This window comes from Mus caroli, unplaced genomic scaffold (assembly GCF_978045245.1).
Source record: "Mus caroli unplaced genomic scaffold, Mus_caroli_1 scaffold_2, whole genome shotgun sequence".
Classification (NCBI taxonomy): Eukaryota; Metazoa; Chordata; class Mammalia; order Rodentia; family Muridae; genus Mus; species Mus caroli.
Genome location: NW_028227257.1, coordinates 142,349,511 through 142,368,308, shown reverse-complemented (window position 1 = coordinate 142,368,308; position 18,798 = coordinate 142,349,511). Strand labels below are relative to the sequence as shown.

The following is an 18,798-nucleotide window of genomic DNA, read 5'->3' as shown; positions in this document are numbered from 1 at the left end:
GCTAGTGACCAGCCAGCACCCGCTACAGGGTGCTTCAACTTTCTCCTTTTGCAAAATGGGAATAATGGCATCTCTGTCTCACAAGATACTAGAGGGATTCAGTTACTTATCATTCAAGCACATGGAACTGTGCTTGGTACAGAGTGGATAAATAGGGGTAAACTGGGGCCCCAAGAAGGCCAAGGACTCATCGATGGTCACGCAGCTAGCTGGTGGGGGCAGCCAGGGCCGCAGCACATGATGTGCTGTCTTGTGGACACGTCCCTTCCTTCCTGCTCAGACTTTCTCAACTGTCTTCTGCAGAGGAAGTCGCATGACCCTCAGCCACAGGAATTCTTAGCATCAGTGTCTGGAGTCTCCTTGGCTGGCTGGGGCTCGCTCTGCCTGCTATCTGCTATTCAGCTGCTGTTTTTCCATGTCTTTCTCGTAAAGCTTCGGAGTGTCTCTCCTGTCCTTGCAAATAGAAAAATTAACCTTTTGGACAAGGAGTCTGAAGACTTAATGTGTATCCTTGCTGTGTGTCTCTGAAGCAGCCACTGCCCCCCCCCCCCAGCCTATTGTCTTGTCTGTTGTCTGACCTGCCCACCTGTGATTGATGCAGAAATAGGCCAGCCATGTGGTGCTCCCCCAAGCACAGGTGGCTGTGGATGGTCAGGATAACTACTGATTAAACAGAAGCCCATGACGCATCCTTCTAGGAAATGAGGTACGCCCCCAGAAATGCCACCCGCTTCCTCTGTCGCGCTGCCTCAAAGGTTATCTGAGTCATCAGCACTTTCCCCAGTCATCCAGCACTCTGAAGCACACAGCCACCACTCTGAGCTGAGGCTAGATGGCTGGGCTGTCACCTCTGTGGGCACCAGGGTGTCAGGACTGAGTAGCTTTCTTGTTTCTGCTGTGCACCCAGCCACAAGCTCTGACAACTCCAGCCCAGGGTATGCGTATGACTCTTATGGGGTGGGGTAGGGGGGTGGGGTGGGGGTGATAGTGCCCGCAGACTTTCCAAACCACAGTCTCCACATCTGTGAAATGTGAGGATGGAGAAGCCAGTAGCAGTATATGAGGGCTAGACCATATTCAGTCCTCTGGTCTTCTTACCTGTGAGACCCCCAGTTATCACCTGGGATCACACTGGGCCACAACAGGTATTGATATACTGTTTGTAGAGGTTTGAGGGTGGTGTGAGTGACTGTCTGATGGCAGACCATCAGAAGTGCCACATACAAACAAAAAAATAGGTATCACTGGTTGCCGCAATGTGTTGATGTCTCTGACCCATACTATCCCGTAAGAAGAGGGTGCTCAGTATTGAACAAGTGATAATAGCCAATTTGTTAAATAGCTGGTATATGTCAAACACCACCAGGGAGCTTCCTATAAGGTATGATAAGCTCTCATACCGAAAGAGCTTAGGTGTGTGCCCGTGGCTACAGAGGGAGGGTGGAGCTCAGAAAGGGAAACAATATGCTGAAAGACACACTGTACAGCAAGGAGTCCTCAGCCCCTGTGTCCTCCCCGTGTTCCTGAGGGTCTGCTGGAGCACCCCTTTCATCCCTAGACTGTTTAACAGAGCAATCTGGGAAGTCTCTGATTTATACTATTTGTTAATTTCTTCCCATGGTTAAGTCCAACTGTCTCATCAAATCTCTAAGAACTTACCAAGAAGCACCTCAAGCCAAGTAGTAGTAGACAGCTCAGCATATCTCCAGGTCCCACCTTTGCAATGTAACCTCCCACACACACCCTACTCCCACCATGCCCCAAGGCCCTAGAGCCAGGAATAGACCTGGGCTTCAAGGAATATCTGTGTCTAGATGCCCTTGGACGGGCCTCTCACCCAGCTCCTGTAGTCTGTGTATCACACAAAGACCTGGCAGGTGGATGAACCCAGAGGACAGGCCTGCAGCTAGGATCTGCAGGCCCACCAGCCCCTCCGTGGGCCATATTCCTGCCAGGCCCGGAGCAGAGCCCTGTAAATGCGGGATATAATGGACAATAAAAGTCGTCGGGAAAATAGTGACTCTCCTAGGACCACAGTCATCCCTGCCACACGCTGCCTGCCAGAACCGCGAGCCCTGTGATCATGAGGCACGATCGTCATGTAAATATATAGGGTCTCTTGCCAGTCCCAGCCAAGATTTATGTTATTGGAGCAGTGGGGGAGGGGCAGCTTAGATTCATCCTGGTAACTTGTGAAAGGCTGTCGCCATCTCGAATGTGTTCCAGCTTCAGGAGGATGAAGAGGGAGCCAGGGTAGGTAGTCCACTAGTGGCCCTCGGTGCCCCGGGCCTTGGATTCCCAGGAGAGCGAGGAATGGCTTTATGGTGAAGGATTGTTTGCAGAATTTGTGTTGCAGACGTCTGTTCTTGAGTAAGCATTGTTTGGCTCTGAAATTCATCCTCACAGTGTCGCTGTTACCATACATGAGCTCCTACGTGAACTTGGGCCCTGACACTCTGCAGCAGGTGTTTGCCAGCATGTTCTCACACAGTCTCTCAACAGCCCCACAGGGTGGGTCCTGGAAGGCCCCTGTTTTCAGAAGACAGAATTATAGACATAGCTGGGGCGCTGGCCCACATTCAGGTTGCTAGACAGAGGCAGCGTGGGATTTGAACCCGGAGCTCTCAGACTTCAGAGCCTGGACTGAAGAAGCCTCCTTGATCCCTCCAAACAGCGTAGTGAGAAGCACTTTGGTCTGGTTGTTCCCAACCTCACACATTTGCTTCTTCTCAGAAGGCAGGGGGGATGCAGCTCACCCAGGGGTGGTCGCAGGCATGAGTTCTCAGCCAAGCTCTGCCACTCCAGCTGGAACGCAGTGGGCAAGGCTGTTTAGTCATCCGTAGGTGCCCAAGACTGCCATGCAGGGTGACTTTGCGAGCGTACTCACCGCCAGTGTCCTCAGCCGGTCTGGCCCAGCAGCTAGTAGTTGGAGGAACTCTCGCTGTAGTGTTCTTTCCATGCATTACCGCCACTGTGGCTGTGATTGGGAGCCCACAGCAGGCCTGGGAGCCCACATGTGGCTATGTGTCTGGCAGCAGCGTGCAGAAAGTGTCCTCAGGCCAAAGAACAGATCCTAGACCTTGCTCTACTAGGCCTGGTAGAGCTGCTTTCTTCCCAGAAGCAAGCATGTGATTGAATATGAGACTCATATCTAGTTCAGTTTCAGGGCATCCCAGTGGATCACAAACCTTCCATCACACCAAAAGGATCATCCCCAGACCTATATTGTAGGTAGGGAATCTGAGGCCCAGATACATTCCAAGCAGCGCTGTGAGCACCCAGGTTGTATGTCCTGGGTCACCATGCCTTGTATGCCACAACCTAGAGCCAGCGTCCCTCAGGTGGAGTTAAAAGTGGCCACCTATTAGGGGCTGGGGAGATGGCCCAGCGGATAAAACATACAGCATGCAGATCACCAGCACCTAAATTAACACCGCACCTGAAGCCGTGTGGTGGTCTAGCTTCACATTCAGAGAGGAACCCTGTGTCTGCGAATGAAGTGGAGAGTAGAGAAAGATACTGACCACAAACTCTGGTCTCCACACATGTGTGAACATGCACCCAAATACACACATGCTGCACCCTCACACATGCAAAACAAAAACTTACCCTTTGAAAAAAAAATGGCTGCATGTCCCAGATCTAACTCAGGTGTAGCAAGTGTCTGGTCAGGAGGTAGCTGCAGAGCCTGTGATTAGGTGGCTGTGTGGGTGGACAGGATTGGACTAAGACAGTGTCACTGGAGATTGTGAAGGGAGCTCCCTGTCACTCAGGAAGCCCTCATCTACCTTGCCTGGAACCGTTCTATGAAGCAGACTAATAGGGTCATAGAAGACACAGGTCTTTGAGCACCTCCTCCTTGGGAGAATCATATACCCCCGGAAGTGGCCTTAGAGTCCAGCCCCTATGGATGGCTGGCCTGGGCCCAGCAACTGTCACCAAGGGAGCCGGCAGTAGGCATATGCCCGACAGTTGGGGCCGGCAGGGAAGGTGTATTGGCAGGTGGCCGAGCCCTTGTGCCAGAGTCTGGCACAGCACGGCCTCTGGAGCTTCAGCTGCCATATGCCAGTGTCAGCCCTCACAGCAGTGCTCCTGCAGATGGGGTGCAGGGTAGAAGTGGCTCTTGTTCTGGGGAAGGCAGGTGTGGCCTGTGGAGCGAGGGCCTGGAGCAGGCCTGGGGGCAGTCGATGCTATCCTCACACCCTGTAAGAACACAGAGGACATGGTGGCCTATGGAAGGGCTACAACCCAGCCTGCCACTGTGCCTTTGACTCTTCTGTGTCCTCTGCTGGGAACCCCTTTCCTCTCAGTCCAGCCCTGCCCACCTTCCCAGCTATCGAGTCTCGAGGGGTGGAGGGGTACTTGGTACAAGAAGCTGTGTGTGACTGCTCTTCCCTCTTCTTGAGGCTCTGTTAGATGCCTTTTTGGCCTGTGGCCCCAGTAAGAACAGGGGCTTTTGTTTATGGCATCCTGGGTTTCCCAATTGTCAGCGCGGTTTCTGCGTAGAAAAGGCATCTGGAAGGGCTTGGAGAAGAGGGGGAGGAGAAAGGAAGTCTGGGAATGCTCTACTAGGACCGCAGTTTCTGGACCTATGGCCTTGTTTTAAAGAGCAAAGCACAGTAGGAGAGTAAGGATGGAATCAGAACAACAATGACCCCACTGTTTGGGTGTCTGTTGGGAGCCAGGCTCAGAGCTGAGCACTTCTGACCCTTGTAATGTCATTTAGTCCTTTAGCATTCTGGGAGAGTAGATGCTGTCCTTGTCCCCTTGTAACCTATGAGAAGACCTGGGCACATAGTGGGGGATGTGGCAGAGACGGGGCTCAAGACTGGCGTTGGTGTTTGACAAACCCTCTTTCATGGTCAGCAGATAGGCCTTGTCCAGCATACAAATAATAGGAAGAACCAAGCTGTCATTTATATTAAAAACCCGCCCCCTTATGCACGTTAGTGCATCCATGTGTGTGAATACTTATGGGGGTCCAGAGAACAACCTCAAGGGTTAGCCCTTGCCATCTACCGTATTTGAGTCTCCTTGTCTGTGGCTGCGTGCACTAAGCTAGCCAGACTGCAAGCTTCCAGGGATTCTGCTGCCCTGTCCTCCCATCTCACAGAAGGCGCGGGAGTACAGACACTACTGTGTCAGCTGACTTGGGTCTCACACTTGCTCAGTGAGCCTTTTCCCCACTAAGCCCGAGAAGGGCTAAGCTTTTAAAGGGCCAACAAGGACTGTTGTGCTTGGTGGGGTAGAACATGGGGATAAGGGAAGGATCTCTCTTCCCTCCTGGCATCCAGTGTCCAAGTGCCAGGTGTCCAAGAGCCTGGGGGTGGGGGTGGGGAATCCCTTTGATTGAGTTGTCTAGGGCAGAAGGGATGATATCTCCAGGCTGATGTTAGCCCTACTGTGTTTATAGTCCCAGGTGACCTCTGCCTCAGTTTCTTGTGGATAAAATGAGGAGCTGACCAGGCCATCCCAGAGCAGGTTTTAAGCTACCTGCATTGGCTTCCATACCGTCTGGTGGCCACTGCCGCCAGCTTGTACTTCCTGGTAAGCAGGAGGCTCTGTAGGGGGTGTGACAAGTTCCATTCACCATGGAGGTGGCAGTCCCAGCTATTTTTGGAGCAGTGCGAGGTGGGGGAATTTCCTTTTGGTGGTGTTTGGGGACAAGAGTCTTGGGAAGGGGAAGTCCCCAGCATAGGCAGAAGGGGCCATGTCCCTCACCCTCATTGGCCATTTGGATCCATGGAGACTTTGGGTACTGTACCAGCCCTCAACCCTCAGCTAAGTAGACTTGCCTTGGGGCTGCTCACTTAAGGAGGTACCAGACTAGCCAAGCTCCTGCCACAGGGAACTCTGTCCCCTTTTCCTGCTACTTGCACTCCTGGGGGCTTGCCCAGCTAATAACAGGGAGCCAGACCCCAGAAACCTCCAGATCCTGAACTCAGAGGGTTACCAGACCTAGCTGCACCTCTGTTACCCACTGCTTCCTCAATTGCCTGCCAGCAGGGGCAGCCAGAAACAGCAGCACTGCCACTTGCCTGAGAGACCTTTGCCACTGCTGTGGGGCACGGCAGGTGCTGCCAGCCAGGATCCTGTTAAGCAGTCCCCAGGCTTTGCTAGAACTCCTGGGGTAGTGGTGGGGACAGGTGGAACACATGTCCCTGGGGTAGAATCTGAAGCTAGGGGTGGTCACGTGGCCCGTAGGGATGGCTGACACTCTGCTGGGCCTAGGGACAAGCTTAAGACAGACCTTGAATCTGGAGCCAGTTGGGCCTACTCTGCTGGTTTTCTCTACCTGCTGTTGCTTGTAGGAACAATAGTGTCTGAGAAAGGACATGGGATAGATGGATTTCTACTCTTCAAGAATCTCTGCCCTGAAATGTGGCTCTGGCAAGTCTCTTCTCCTGAATCCACTGGTAGCCTTTATCTAACAGTCCTCTGTGCCCACTGAGCTCTGGGGGTGAGTGACTTGGTCTCTACCTTTGAGGGAAGGGAAGGGAAACTTCCCAAAGGGCCAGAGCCAAGGGGATAGTGACACACTGCAGGCAGGAGAGGGAATCTAAGAGTGCTGCCTGGAGGAGGCCATGTGGTTGGGTTTTGGGGTAGGAGTGAATTTTGCCAGGAGACCATTTACTTCAGACATAGAAGAGCCTGCCAATGCCTGGGAAAAATTCACTTCTGAGGTGGAGGCACGGCAGGAGTCACTGAGGTGGTAGGTTTCTTAGAAAGCCTGGGGTAGCTTCTGGCTCCTGGTGATTTCCAAAGATCACTTCAAACTTTCAAAGAGAGTCAGGGCTGGGACCACACAGGTCCTATTCTTACCAACTTGATAGGCCATCTAACTTCCCCGTGTCTCAGTTTCCTCATCTATTAAATGGGGGTTGTAGACAGCCACAGGAGGGGATGTGTACACAGGGACACATTTAGCAGATCTCAGCTTTATCTTGAGTAGTTTAAACCAGCCCCCCACCCCCACCCCTGTGGGACTCCACCCTCTCACTCTTCCTCTGAGAAAAGAGTGAGATCATTAGCGTCCCTTTGTTATCCTGCAAAGGTAACTGAAGTGTGACCAGGAACTAGTGTTGATTTTTACAAGTCCTGGGAGCTTGTGTCTGTGTGGTAAGTTTTGAATGATAACTTCTGTCTGACCTTTGGCTGTAGGGATTACAAGGCTTTAGAGAGCTTCTCCACCCGCCAGTGAGAAAGCTCTCATTTGTGCCAGACCTGGGCAAGGCGTGGTGATGGTGGTTGTGCTGGTGGTGGTGCTGGTGGTGGTGCTGGTGCTGGTGGTTGGGTATCTGTGAACCACCACAGTTAGCAGAGTAACAATCAATGGGAGGAAAGAAGGCAGTTTGGTTCAACCTGACAGTAGCCAGTATTGACAAAAAAATGTGAGAGTCTGATCCAAGTAGTTTATCTTAAATGTATTCAAGCATGGCACAATTTGGTGAAAATATTTCCTGGTGATAGATAATTAAATCAATCCTGCATGCACAATAAAGCTTAAGACATGACTGCATGGAAACTCTCTGTAAAGTACATGTGAAATCTTCAGTAAAGGTGGGTTCTGTAGATTGACCAGCTCAGGATAAGGGTCTGGGTAGCATCTGCTGTGGTTCTACAGTGCAGAGGCGGCCACCAGGCTATTAACCACATCTGCCACCTGCATTCTGAGCAGATAACAGATTATGCATGTCTGCTTTTGTGTTTTTTTTTTTTTGTTTTTTTTTTTTTTTTGGTTTTTCGAGACAGGGTTTCTCTGTGTAGCCCTGGCTGTCCTGGCACTCACTTTGTAGACCAGGCTGGCCTCGAACTCAGAAATCCGCCTGCCTCTGCCTCCCGAGTGCTGGGATTAAAGGCGTGCGCCACCACGCCCGGCTGCTTTTGTGTTTTTAAGCCCGTGTGTTTAACATTCCCGTTGGTACATATCTGTGTGCATAAGGACCTCTGTGCCTCCCACAGCCTAACAGCTTGAAGATGACTCTATGGTCAGTTTCTACTCTTGACAGCTAGCTTCAGAAACAGATGTAATGACAAAGGAAGCAGTCTGTGTCCCCAAGTGTTGGTTTTAGGGGAAATCCGTGTGGACCCTGTCATACTGGGAAAAGCTGTCCTTGCTGCTACCCAGTTGCTCACTCTATCCTTAGAGAGCACCTAAGAAAGTTCGGATGCCCCTTCCTTCTACAGAACTTGGAACTCACATAGAGGATGACACTTTCCCAAGATCCCACAAATCCCTGAGCCCAAGGCAGGCCAGAGACCTGACCTGGTAGTGAGTGTGACCTTGTGAATTAAGAGGTCATTGGTAGGTCTTCTGGGCAAAGGCTGGTACATGGAGAAGTCTGGAAAGACTGGGGTGCTATGGAAGGGCAGGGAGGCTGTGTAGTGCAGCTGTGGTGCAGGGGTCTGGGATTGTAGTGGGCACGCTAGTGCCAGCTGGGCATGGCTTGGGAACACCTCACTCTGACCTGTGGCCTTTGCCTGGAAAGCCTTGCAGACTGTTAAGAAATACCTTCAGGGTGAGGAAGCTGCTCAGCAGGTAAGAACACTTATTGTGTGAGTTCATATCCCAACACCCAGACACCAAGCTCTATGTGTATAGTTAGGCCTATGACCACAGCCCAAGTTGGGGCTTTGGGGAGAAGGTGGCAGGAGGATGGCTCCGACTTGCTCGCGACCATCCTTGTCTCAGGGAACGAATCAGAGAGTAGAAGACACCCGAAGGAAGGCCTCCTCTGGTCTCTGCATATGTGTACACAATCTGCATACCAGAAGACACACAAAAATCAGTGGTAAGGCCAAGGGTGTTGAGGACTACAGGATCTGGGAAGGGTTATGTCTAGGAGGGGACCTTTGGGAGGGAGACTTGGGAGACAGAATCAACAAGACCACTCAGGCCTGTGAGGGAAGGTGAAGCTTGGGGTGGAGCCTAGTTCTGGCTGAGATGGGGACTAAGAAAGGGCAGGCCTTAAGCAGCATCTGTGAGGGTGTGGCTGGGTCTGGAGTACCTCAGAAGAATCCTAGGCTTGCAGGAGGAAGATAAAGGTAGTGCAGTGGGCAGGGATGCAAGGAGGGAATAGGTAAGGGAAAGGGAGGGGAGAGGAGAAGAAAGTGGGGAACCCCGTGCTCTAGGATACTGGCTCCATGTCTCTCAGGCCCACCTTAGGGTGGCCCCCACTGCCTGAGAAAGAGGCCCGTGTCGGACCTCATTGTGACATGCTTTCAGAGAAGCCAGGTGTGCACTGACCGTGGAGCTGCAGAGTCTGCGTAGTGTATGTGATCTGGAGGGAAGAGATTCTGAAGGGTTAGAGGGACACAGGACCAGTCTGGAAACCAGACTCCATCTGTGTCTTTTCTAGCCTAACCAGCTCTCAGAATTCTGGCCTGAGCTCTGACTGTTTCCTGTCAAGTGAAAACCCAATAACATCTGCTTAACCGGAGACCATTAGGGAAGGGGCACCGGCTGGGAGAATGCACTTCGCCATAGCTGCATCCCCGGGGTTGGACTCATTCAGTCAATCCTTGCGTGTATTTGTGTGCTCTTCCAAGGCTGTGCGGATGGACATAGGAAGACTTGGTTTCAAGTGTCAGTTGATTCTGTTGCCTCCAGTGTAACTTTGGACTGTCACTCAACCAACCTGACTTTCATTTCCTCCTCTGCATGTGGATTCTAGCAATCACATGGAGTATACCTAGTACCAACCATGCTACTATCAAGTTCCCCAATAACTGGTCCATGTGACATGCATTCCAGTTTGCCTCTCACCAGCTGGCCTTCTTCCTTGCTTTGAGAAGCTGATCAGGTGGTGCCCTGGTCACTTTGTAGGTTTACTTTGACAAGTCATGGTCTTTTTTGGAGCCTCAGTTTCTCATCTGCACAGTGGGGTAATGGCACCTCATCTTAGGAGAGGGTAAAGACCTGTGGATGTTGGCTAATGATGAAGCTGTATAAGCTTGACCCCATAAGTGGCCAGGAGCTGGGACCTGCTATGTCTCCTTACTGGGCCTTGGGCCTCCAACTCTAGGCTGCCCTTTGGGTAGTGGGCACCCAAACTAGGTTTCTGTCATTAGGATCAAGGTAGACACATCTGCTCTGGGCACAGTCATCTCTCACAGTGACAGTGTCTAGGACCCACCAGTCTTGTGAGGGTCAATGAAGGTAGATAAAGGTAGAACTTACCCCAAGATTAAGTCCCCAGAAGTTGAGAGGCAAGTCTCGGGTGACAGTCCTGGGAAAAAGGCCAATTGGAACTTCAAATCCAACCTAGTTCAGCCTCCAGCCTCCTCTGTTTCCCTAGGTTCCTGCCATGTGAGAGAGAGCTTAGTTCAAGGCCAGGCAGAGTGGCCACAGTTCACATGAAGGAAGACATATGCAGTATAACTTTGGGCAAGTGTATGTCCCTGACTGAACCTCAGCCCCCATGGATACCATTAGTGCAGGCACTTACCCTCCATTACTCTGTGAGCATTGCATAAATAATGCTTACAGTGGCCAGAACTTGTGACACTTTCCACTGAATGTGTGACCCACCAAGATACTCTCAGAGATCCATCTGCTTGTTCACCCGGCTGCCATGTTAGGAAACAGGCTCTCGTTGTAGGAAAATGGGGTAACATTTTTAGCTCAGCAATCAAGCTCTCTAGCATGTCCCTCTTGAACCCTACATTGTTCCAGGGTCATCTCTGGCTGCCTGGTGCACACGTCACAGCTCTTTGTTGCTCTCTACACCAAAGCCAGGAGCCTAGGTGAGAGGTTACATGGTGTGTGCACACGGCACAGCACCTCGGAGCACAAGCATTTGCTCGATTCAGAGGAAAAGCAGTCTGAGATGGTTCTGCGAGGCCTGTGGCTCTGGGTCACATTCCACAGATTTTTGACCCCTGGCTTGGGCTTGGCAGCCACTGACTCATTGTTGTGCAGCATGGCAGGGGCTGGAGGATCCCGGAATCCCCAGGGTGACTGGGCCAGGAGACTCCCCATATTACTCAAAGCGTTTACCTCTGCTCTGTCCCTGCACTCCATGTCTCCCTCCAGATGCCCTTACCTGCATCTGACTCTGGAGGAAGCAGAGTTTTTTGTAGAAATGTACAATGTGTGGAGGTTGGGTATTACAGAGTGCAGCTCTCCTTAAGTCCTGCTCTGCCGTGACTCCCTGGGGACCAAAAGCCCTGGAAGGAGGGACACTGAAGTCTGAACCCAATTCTCATCTGTGGCTTATTGGGCATATGGCTTTGAGCCTCAGTTCCCCTACCTATTATGAGTTTCCCCAAAGCCTTGAAGACGCTGACCCATTAAGAAGGGCCCTCCCCCCATTCTCTGCTGGACTCCTTCCATCTGCAGCATTCCCCTTGGTGCTTGTCAGGCTGGGCTGTCTTCTTCTCTACCCTGGGGAACTCTGCATGGCAGGTGTCACTGGGTTCTGCATGGGTCTGTGTGTCACTGATTGGATGCCTGGGGTGGGGGTGGAGGTGGGGGGGGGATTGCTAGAAGAGATAAATGTGGACAGCAGCTGGGTGTGATCCGGAACACAGTGCCTCTGCAGGTTCTGCCCAGTGGCCTGTGTTGGACCAAAGGCCCCTTGTGAGCACTGGTCCTAGGGTGCTCCACAGCTCCCAAACTTGTGCACTGGCCCTACATCATGGCTCTTGTGTGGAGACAGGGCTCAGTCTACAGAGTGCCACTGAAAAAGATGACAGTGTGGTAGCCTCAGGAAAGGATGCCACTTAGGTCTAAATCCTGGCCCCACTGCTTATCCATGCGGCCTGGGCGAGCCTTTCAACCTCCTCATGCCTCATTTGCTCAGTGGCCTGATTGCAGCCTCTAGCTCATGAGGTCACATTAAAGTATACAGGATGAAGGACGTATTAAGGGCCCATGCAACAATTGTCATCGTTATCTGTTATCATGTTATCTTCAGAGGTGGCTTGGGCCCCTTGTCATAGTCCTGGCACCCCAAGTAAGGTCCATATAGCTGTTTGGAGGTCTGATCCAGGAGGGGCGTGGCCTTCCTAAAGAGCTGCCAGGCAGCTCAGTGAGATTTGCCCAAGGTCCCAGTTAGTTTGTGAAAGAGTGCAGATTCACACGTAGTACCCCCACCCCACCCCACCCCTAGTCCTCAGCCCCAAACACCTGAAGGCTGGAGGCAGAATGAGGGAAAGGGAATTCAGAGACAGTTCAGTCAGTTAGGTAGGCAGAACAGATAACATGAATGCCCAGGACAGGGCAGCCTGTGGGCCCATTCTGGAGCCTTCTAAGATGAAGATGGAACCTTCTCCTGAAGACAGTTCTCCATCTTTTTCCCAGAGGTCCCCCTAAGGGCAGAGGACGGTGAACATGTCACCCTGAGGGATGAGGAGGGTGTTGGCCGCATCAGCTGCTAAGCCTGCGGGAGCCTCTGGCTTCCTCTTCAAATTCATGCGCATTTTACATCGGGCTCACTCTTATGCCCAGTTTGTTGTCACAGGCTTTCCCCCTGAGTAACAACAGTGCCTGAGGAAGCTTCTCCGCGCTTATCTGTTTATCCTGGGGCTTTTTGTACCCAGCTCCTCCACCATGTCACCATGGGGGGGGCGGGGGGAAGGCGGGAGGGATGCTGCAGTTGGTTGCTCAGCCAGACGGTGAGAAGATGGAAGATTCTGAGAGCATCTGGGCCCATTTGCATCCCCTGTAAGGCCTGCACAGAGGGACTCAGGGAGGGAGAGACCTGCCCGTGATGCAGTGTATCCTCAGTCAGAGACTACGCATGTGTATCCCCACACGTGAGGATAAGCCACATCAAAGGTGGTTAATGTCACAGACAGTAGAAATCCACATGAGCTGTGCTGGTCTTGGCAGAGGACCTGTGGCCTCACTTTCTGTTTTTGATTTTATGCGCTGTGGAATAGATAAATGCCTCAAAGATCAGTGATGGGCTGGGGAGAAACATGAGGACCTGAGTTCAATCCCTAGCAACCAGATACAAAGAAGGGAAGGTTTTGATGAGTGCACCATGTCGACCTCTGCCATGTACTTGCACACACATGTACGTATCCACACACATGCACACACACACACACACATTTGCGCCCACTCAGAGACAGTGGAGTTTAAGGGCTGCCAGGGGCGCAGGAACAATGACGCTGGAGGCCAGGGTGCCTGCTGTAGTGGACTAGGTACCCCTGGTGTACCCGGAAGCTACAAACACATCTGGTTGATGTGGCTGGTGATTTAGAGGGGTCGTGGAGTGACTTACAGTCCGACCAGATCTGCAGGATATCCGTTCTAACAACAGCAATGGTGCTGATTCCTGTCTTACTGCTGGTAAGAGATGTTGGGACCTTTAAATGGTAGAGCTTAGTAGGAGGTCATTAGGTCACAGGGGCACTGCCTCCAGGAAGGATTATTTTTCATGAGGTTAAATTGTTTATAAAAGTTCAAGTCTGACCCCTGACTGTCTGACTGTCTGGATTCCTGACTGGCCACGGGATCTGTTCTTTTTTCCCAGAGTCTCTGCCAGTGTAATATTAGCCTGGCAGAGGTTCCTGCCAGTGCTGATCGGGCCCTTGAATCTCCAAAACTGTGAGCTCAATAAAAAATTTCTTTATAAAGTTGTCCAGACTCAGGCATTTTGGTATAGTAACAGAAAACGAGCTAGTTCAAATAGTCTCTTAGCCTTGCCATGTGGGTTACACAAATGTGAGACAGGACTGACCAGCTTGTGTGCTTATTCCCTTGAGATGTTAGGAAGGTCATTCATGATTCATAGGGGCTTCTGGCTCTCTAGGAACTATATATAGCACAGCTGCTCAGGAGCCTGGGTCAGCACCCCTGGAGTTCAGACTAGAATTGGGACACAAAGAGTGAGTCTGTAGATGCTTCAGGGTTTTCCTACTTAACTGAGCTACAGTGATGCCTTCCATATGCCTTGTAGGAGCCCAAGTCCAAGCCTGGCCCTCAGAAGATGTTAAAGACATACTACGGGGTATATGCAGGCTTTCCCACACAAGAGAATCATTCCCCTAGCCAGAAAGCTCCCATGCATGTCAGCCTTGATTTTTGCCACAAAGAGGCCAGTGTGATGGGGAAGCTAGAAGCTGCCTCTAACACCAGGAGTAGAAGGCACTCGCCCAGGAGTAGGGAGACACTTGACTGACTTCTGCTCATAATTGGGCACATAGCATGGGCATCATCAGGTCAGTCCTGGCCATGAGAGCTAACCTACCTGGAGGTCCACAAGAACGTGTACCCTCCAGTGTTACCATGTCTGCTATGTACTACCAGAGTCTGGCTTGGTTCTCCTGACCACTAAGGTTGCCCATTGGGCTTATATGGGGTGTTGGGGACAGCAGAACAGACCTACCGAAAGGATGTAGAAAAATGTCTGGTAGTGAGGGTAGAAGCTGAGGTTTTATGGGAGTTTCAGTGAGAAGTGTCCCACAATGGCTCAGGTTGGTGCTGCTGTTGGGAAGTTTCGGTGGCGTACCTTGCCGTAAGAAGTACATCACTGAGGGCTGGCTTTCAGATTCTATAACCTCATCCTACTTCCAGCTCACTCTCTCTGTTTTATGCTTTTGATAAAGGATGCAAGTTCTCAGCTCCGTGTTCTGGCAGCCATGTTGTCCCTGCCAGTATGGTCTCTTAACCATACGGTGAAACCATAAGCCAAAATAAACTGTTTTCTAAAAGTTGCTTTTGGCCATGGTGTTTTATCTCAGCAAAAAGAAAGTAAGTGATGCGGGCCTCCGTGCAGGCCTGGAATGGAGAGTCCTCATTTCCCTGCAGAGTACCTCTGTGCCCTCCTTCCAGTGGACAGACCTAGCCACTGAAGCAGCACAACCTCATGGAGAGAGAGTACCCTCTGGGGTGTTATGTCCCAGACTGGTGACTTGTGAACTAGGTGACCATGAGCAGAGTGACATCTGTGCCCTCTGCTCTCCCATCTGTAAAATGAAATTGGTGGCTAGGAGGAGAAAGTGACCAGGTTCCTATTTTCTGTTGCAGCCCGTGACCTTGTAAGGCTGGCATGCAGGATGGCAGGACAGCCCAGCCACATGCCTCATGGAGGGAGCCCGAACCACCTCTGCCATGCACTGGGGCCTGCACCCCCTCCAGACCCACAGGTAAGCCCATTCTTTTGTGTCCCAGAACACTGAGGATCCTTTGTTCGACCTTTCCTACCTGTAGGGAGCTGCGTAGCATGCCACACAGACATCTCGCTGGATGCTCCCAGGCCTGGGGCGTGGCCCTGTACTTAATTCAAAGATGTTTGGTTTCCGTTGAGGGGCAGCTCCACATCTGCAGCTCTGTGCATGGAGAAGAGGGGCACAGGAATGGACAGAAAGCTCTTGCGTGTCCTGGGCCACTGTCGACCTCTGCTTTGGTCTGAATTATGTTTGGCTGTCTTCAATCTTGTGGTCTAGAGATGGCCTCCCTGTGCCCAGATCACCCTGGCTTTTGATGCCTTAGAACCTTTGGTTCTGCTCTAAAGGTGGCTTTGAGTGCCTTTGCCACACTCAGTGCCTTTGTAAACTGTTCCCCGACCTAGAATGCCCTTCCCAGTCTCCCTTCAGACCACAAGGCCAAATACTACTCTCTGAGGAGACTTCCCACCCATGTCCCATACCTTGTGTGTTCCCTGCACCCACATGCATTCCCCCACACCCGTGCGCATGCCCCCTGTGTGGCCCTGGCCTTGGGATGTTTACTCCTTCTCATCTATGCCTACTAGATGAAGGATATCTCCAGCCTCATGCACAGAGGCATGCTCTATACCACTGAGTCAGTGAAATACATCTGTATTTCAAAATATACCATTATGTGCAGTGGACTGCCTAGGGTGTGGCTATATGAGGCAGGCCCAGGTCAGCTCTCAGGGAACACAAAATCTCCTGGGATAGAAACATTAAAATACCCAACAGAAGGAATCCCCATGGCTCCAGAGTCCCCAGTGAAGCAAGTGAGAGGGATGACCTCTGTAAGAAAGGGACAGACAGTGGTCTGGAGGATGGCAAGCTTGGTGCGTGCTCCAGATCCTTTAGGACCCTGTGGGCAGGGTCAGCTTTTTCCTGAGGCTGTAAGACATAAATCAGAGGGATATTAAAGACAGCCATATTCCTGCTTCGTGGGAGACTGTCATAGCTTCTGACACCCTAGTTCTGGGTAGAAGACTAAGGGTCTGCCCATTGTGCAAATTTTAAACTGCACAGACAGCTGCTCAGGGAGCCAGGTGGGTTTTGAATTTGTATTTGCTTGCAGTCTTGGCTGTGTTGTGATCTATGGCATAGGGCTATGTCAGCCCAAGAGAGTGTCTTACTACCGACCTACACAAAGATGACACCTGAGCTCATGGACAGTGGGCACAAGTATGCAGACTGTCCCAGGACAACTATGTGGTTTGCGCTGGATGTGGTGGTCAGTTTCCAGGTAGAATCTGGAGAGGCACAGCTCCTGAGCTGGGCCAGGACATGATGCTGATGGCTGGGGCAGCGGGGCCTGCTTAGGTAATGTAGCCATTTGTCACATTAAGTCATTCACTAACAATCGAATCCCCCTTGATTAATCTCCCAGAATTAGCCAGTTGCATTTCGAGCAATTAGGGTTAATTACAGGCTCATTTGGCAGAGGAGAGAGGCCCGTAATTATTTCTCGTGCGAGGCGAGGCGAGGCGAGGAGGCAGCGGTGACAGTGTCCTCCGCTGCTTGTTGCACATGTTGGAGCGGGTGACGACATAGTTAAGTGTAATTAGATGCAATCACTCAGTGTCGGCTGCTCTGGGCAGTGGCTGTCAGGCAAGGATGCCCTGGTCCCACCTGTGTACCTGGCCAGGCTTGAAAACTTGGGGTGCATGGCCAAGTATGCTATGCTAGCTCCAGGCTGGGATGGAGATGGAGGCCAGCCAGGCATATCCTCAGTCCTCTCAGTGCCTATGTCTTGACCCCATCTGGGGAGTGTGGCACAAACCTGTTCATGTCAGCATCCTGAAATGCTTGGAATGGAGTGGAGTCTCTTTATGGCAGGAGGCGTGTGACCCAGCAAGCCATCCTTGGAACAAGGAATGAGGCTGTACCTGCTCTGAGGATGGGAACAAAGTGTCTCAGCCTCAGTTTTCTCATCTGTAGAGTAGAGACAATGCTAGCACCACCATCCTGAGACATCTGCAAAGTCTCAATTACATTGATATGATTTAAACATCCAGCATGGGACCCAGCATCAGGTATGTCAAGGAAATGCCATGTGTAGACCATTCGTTCATTCATTTGTTCGTTTGTTTGTTTACTTTTTGGTTTTTCAAGACAGGGTTTTTCTGGCCCTGGCTGTCCTGGAAGGCCCTCTAGACTTCACTGGAACTCACTTGGTAGACCAGGATGGCCTCAAACTCACAGAGATTCTCCTGTCTCTGCCTCCGAGAATGCTGGGATTAAAGGTGTGGCCCAACACACCCAGCTATAGACTTTACTTTTATAATTGAAAAATTATTATGAATTGTTTCAAAGCCAAAGCTCTCACAGTTATATTTACCCTCTCGAGGCAGAAAGGTCAGGAGTTCCTAACAGTCCACCTATGGCTTTGTTAACATTTTAGTCCCAGAGCTAGTGGTTTTACAGAAACCAAGAGAGCCAACAGCACATGGAAATCTGTCTGCTGAATCCTACTGTTGGCCTGTGAGGTCCACATTCACTGAGAAAGGCTAGGCTTTCACTGACATCCCAGTGAATGGACATATAAAGTCAAGAAGGGGAACCCCATGGAGAACCATGCAGCTTGTATAAAAGGGGAAGGTTTCCTTGTGTGAGAAGTCCCTGCTGTCTTCAGAAGCCTGCTCTGGGCAATCAGAGTCCACTTCTATTTGGAGAGAGGCATGCGCATACTCTGCAGGGGTCTGGGGGCAGCTGTCCATGGGTGTGTTTCACAGAACAAAATTTATATGCAAACCCTCTCAAAGATGTGATGGTGGATGGGTAAAGTTTAATGACCAAATTCTAATGGCTATTGAAACTCAAGGAGCTGGGAAGATGGCTCAGTCAATAGTGTACCTGCCATGCAAGCATGACCTGAGTTCAGATTTTAGCATCCACGTAAATGCTGTACAAGGTGGCGTACTTCTCTAACCCAGAACCAGGAAAGAGGGAGACATGTGAATCTCTGGGGGCTCACTGACTATCCAGCCCCTCTGAATTTGGTGAGCTCTGACTTCAGTGAGAGACCCTGTCTCAAAATGTAGAGAATGATTGACATGCACCCTCCATGTGCATGAACACACACACACACACACACACACACACACACACACACACCATTGAAGAATATTGGCTACTGATTGTAAATTTAGAACATGATTGTTTCAGGTCTTTCTTTGAGTACTGGCCCTTGGTACTCACAGCCTACTGGAGACCCCTCTATAAACTGATAAAAGGACACTGAAGGGCTTGGGGAAGAACAGAGAATGGGTGGCTGGTTCTGCCCAGTGAATGGCCAGCAGTCAGGGACAGAATAGAGAGCATATTCATAGGCTCCAGGCCTCAGGGAGGGTAAAATGGGGGTGGGGGTGGGAAGCAGTGTACACCCGGAAGCGGCAACTGTAGGAGATGGAGGTGAGGAAGGCCCTCCAGTCTTCTCCTTCCAGCCTTTGCCTGATCTTGCTCTCAGCTGCAGCTCTCGCCTAGCTAGGGTACCAGGACCATCCCATGGGGGGGAAGGGCGAGGGGGGAGGGTACTGCAATTTGGATGTTTAATGCCAATCATAATGTCTCTGTGCTACAAGCAATTCCTGAGTGTGCCTGTGAGCTGATGGTCCATGAAGCCTATAGTAGGCGCCTCAG

The 18,798-nt window shown here is 51.3% G+C and overlaps 1 protein-coding gene across 2 annotated transcripts in view; it reads left to right on the top strand.

The window, feature by feature from the left end:
* The window catches only part of Nek6 (NIMA related kinase 6), a 72,996-nt gene that overhangs the window by 24,134 nt on the left and 30,064 nt on the right, over positions 1–18,798 (top strand). For both annotated transcript variants that reach the window (XM_021157094.3, XM_021157095.3), the window contains exon 2: positions 14,981–15,099. In XM_021157094.3, coding sequence (XP_021012753.1) covers positions 15,010–15,099 — 90 coding nt within the window. In that variant the 5' untranslated portion in view covers positions 14,981–15,009. The remainder of the gene's footprint in view (positions 1–14,980; positions 15,100–18,798) is intronic.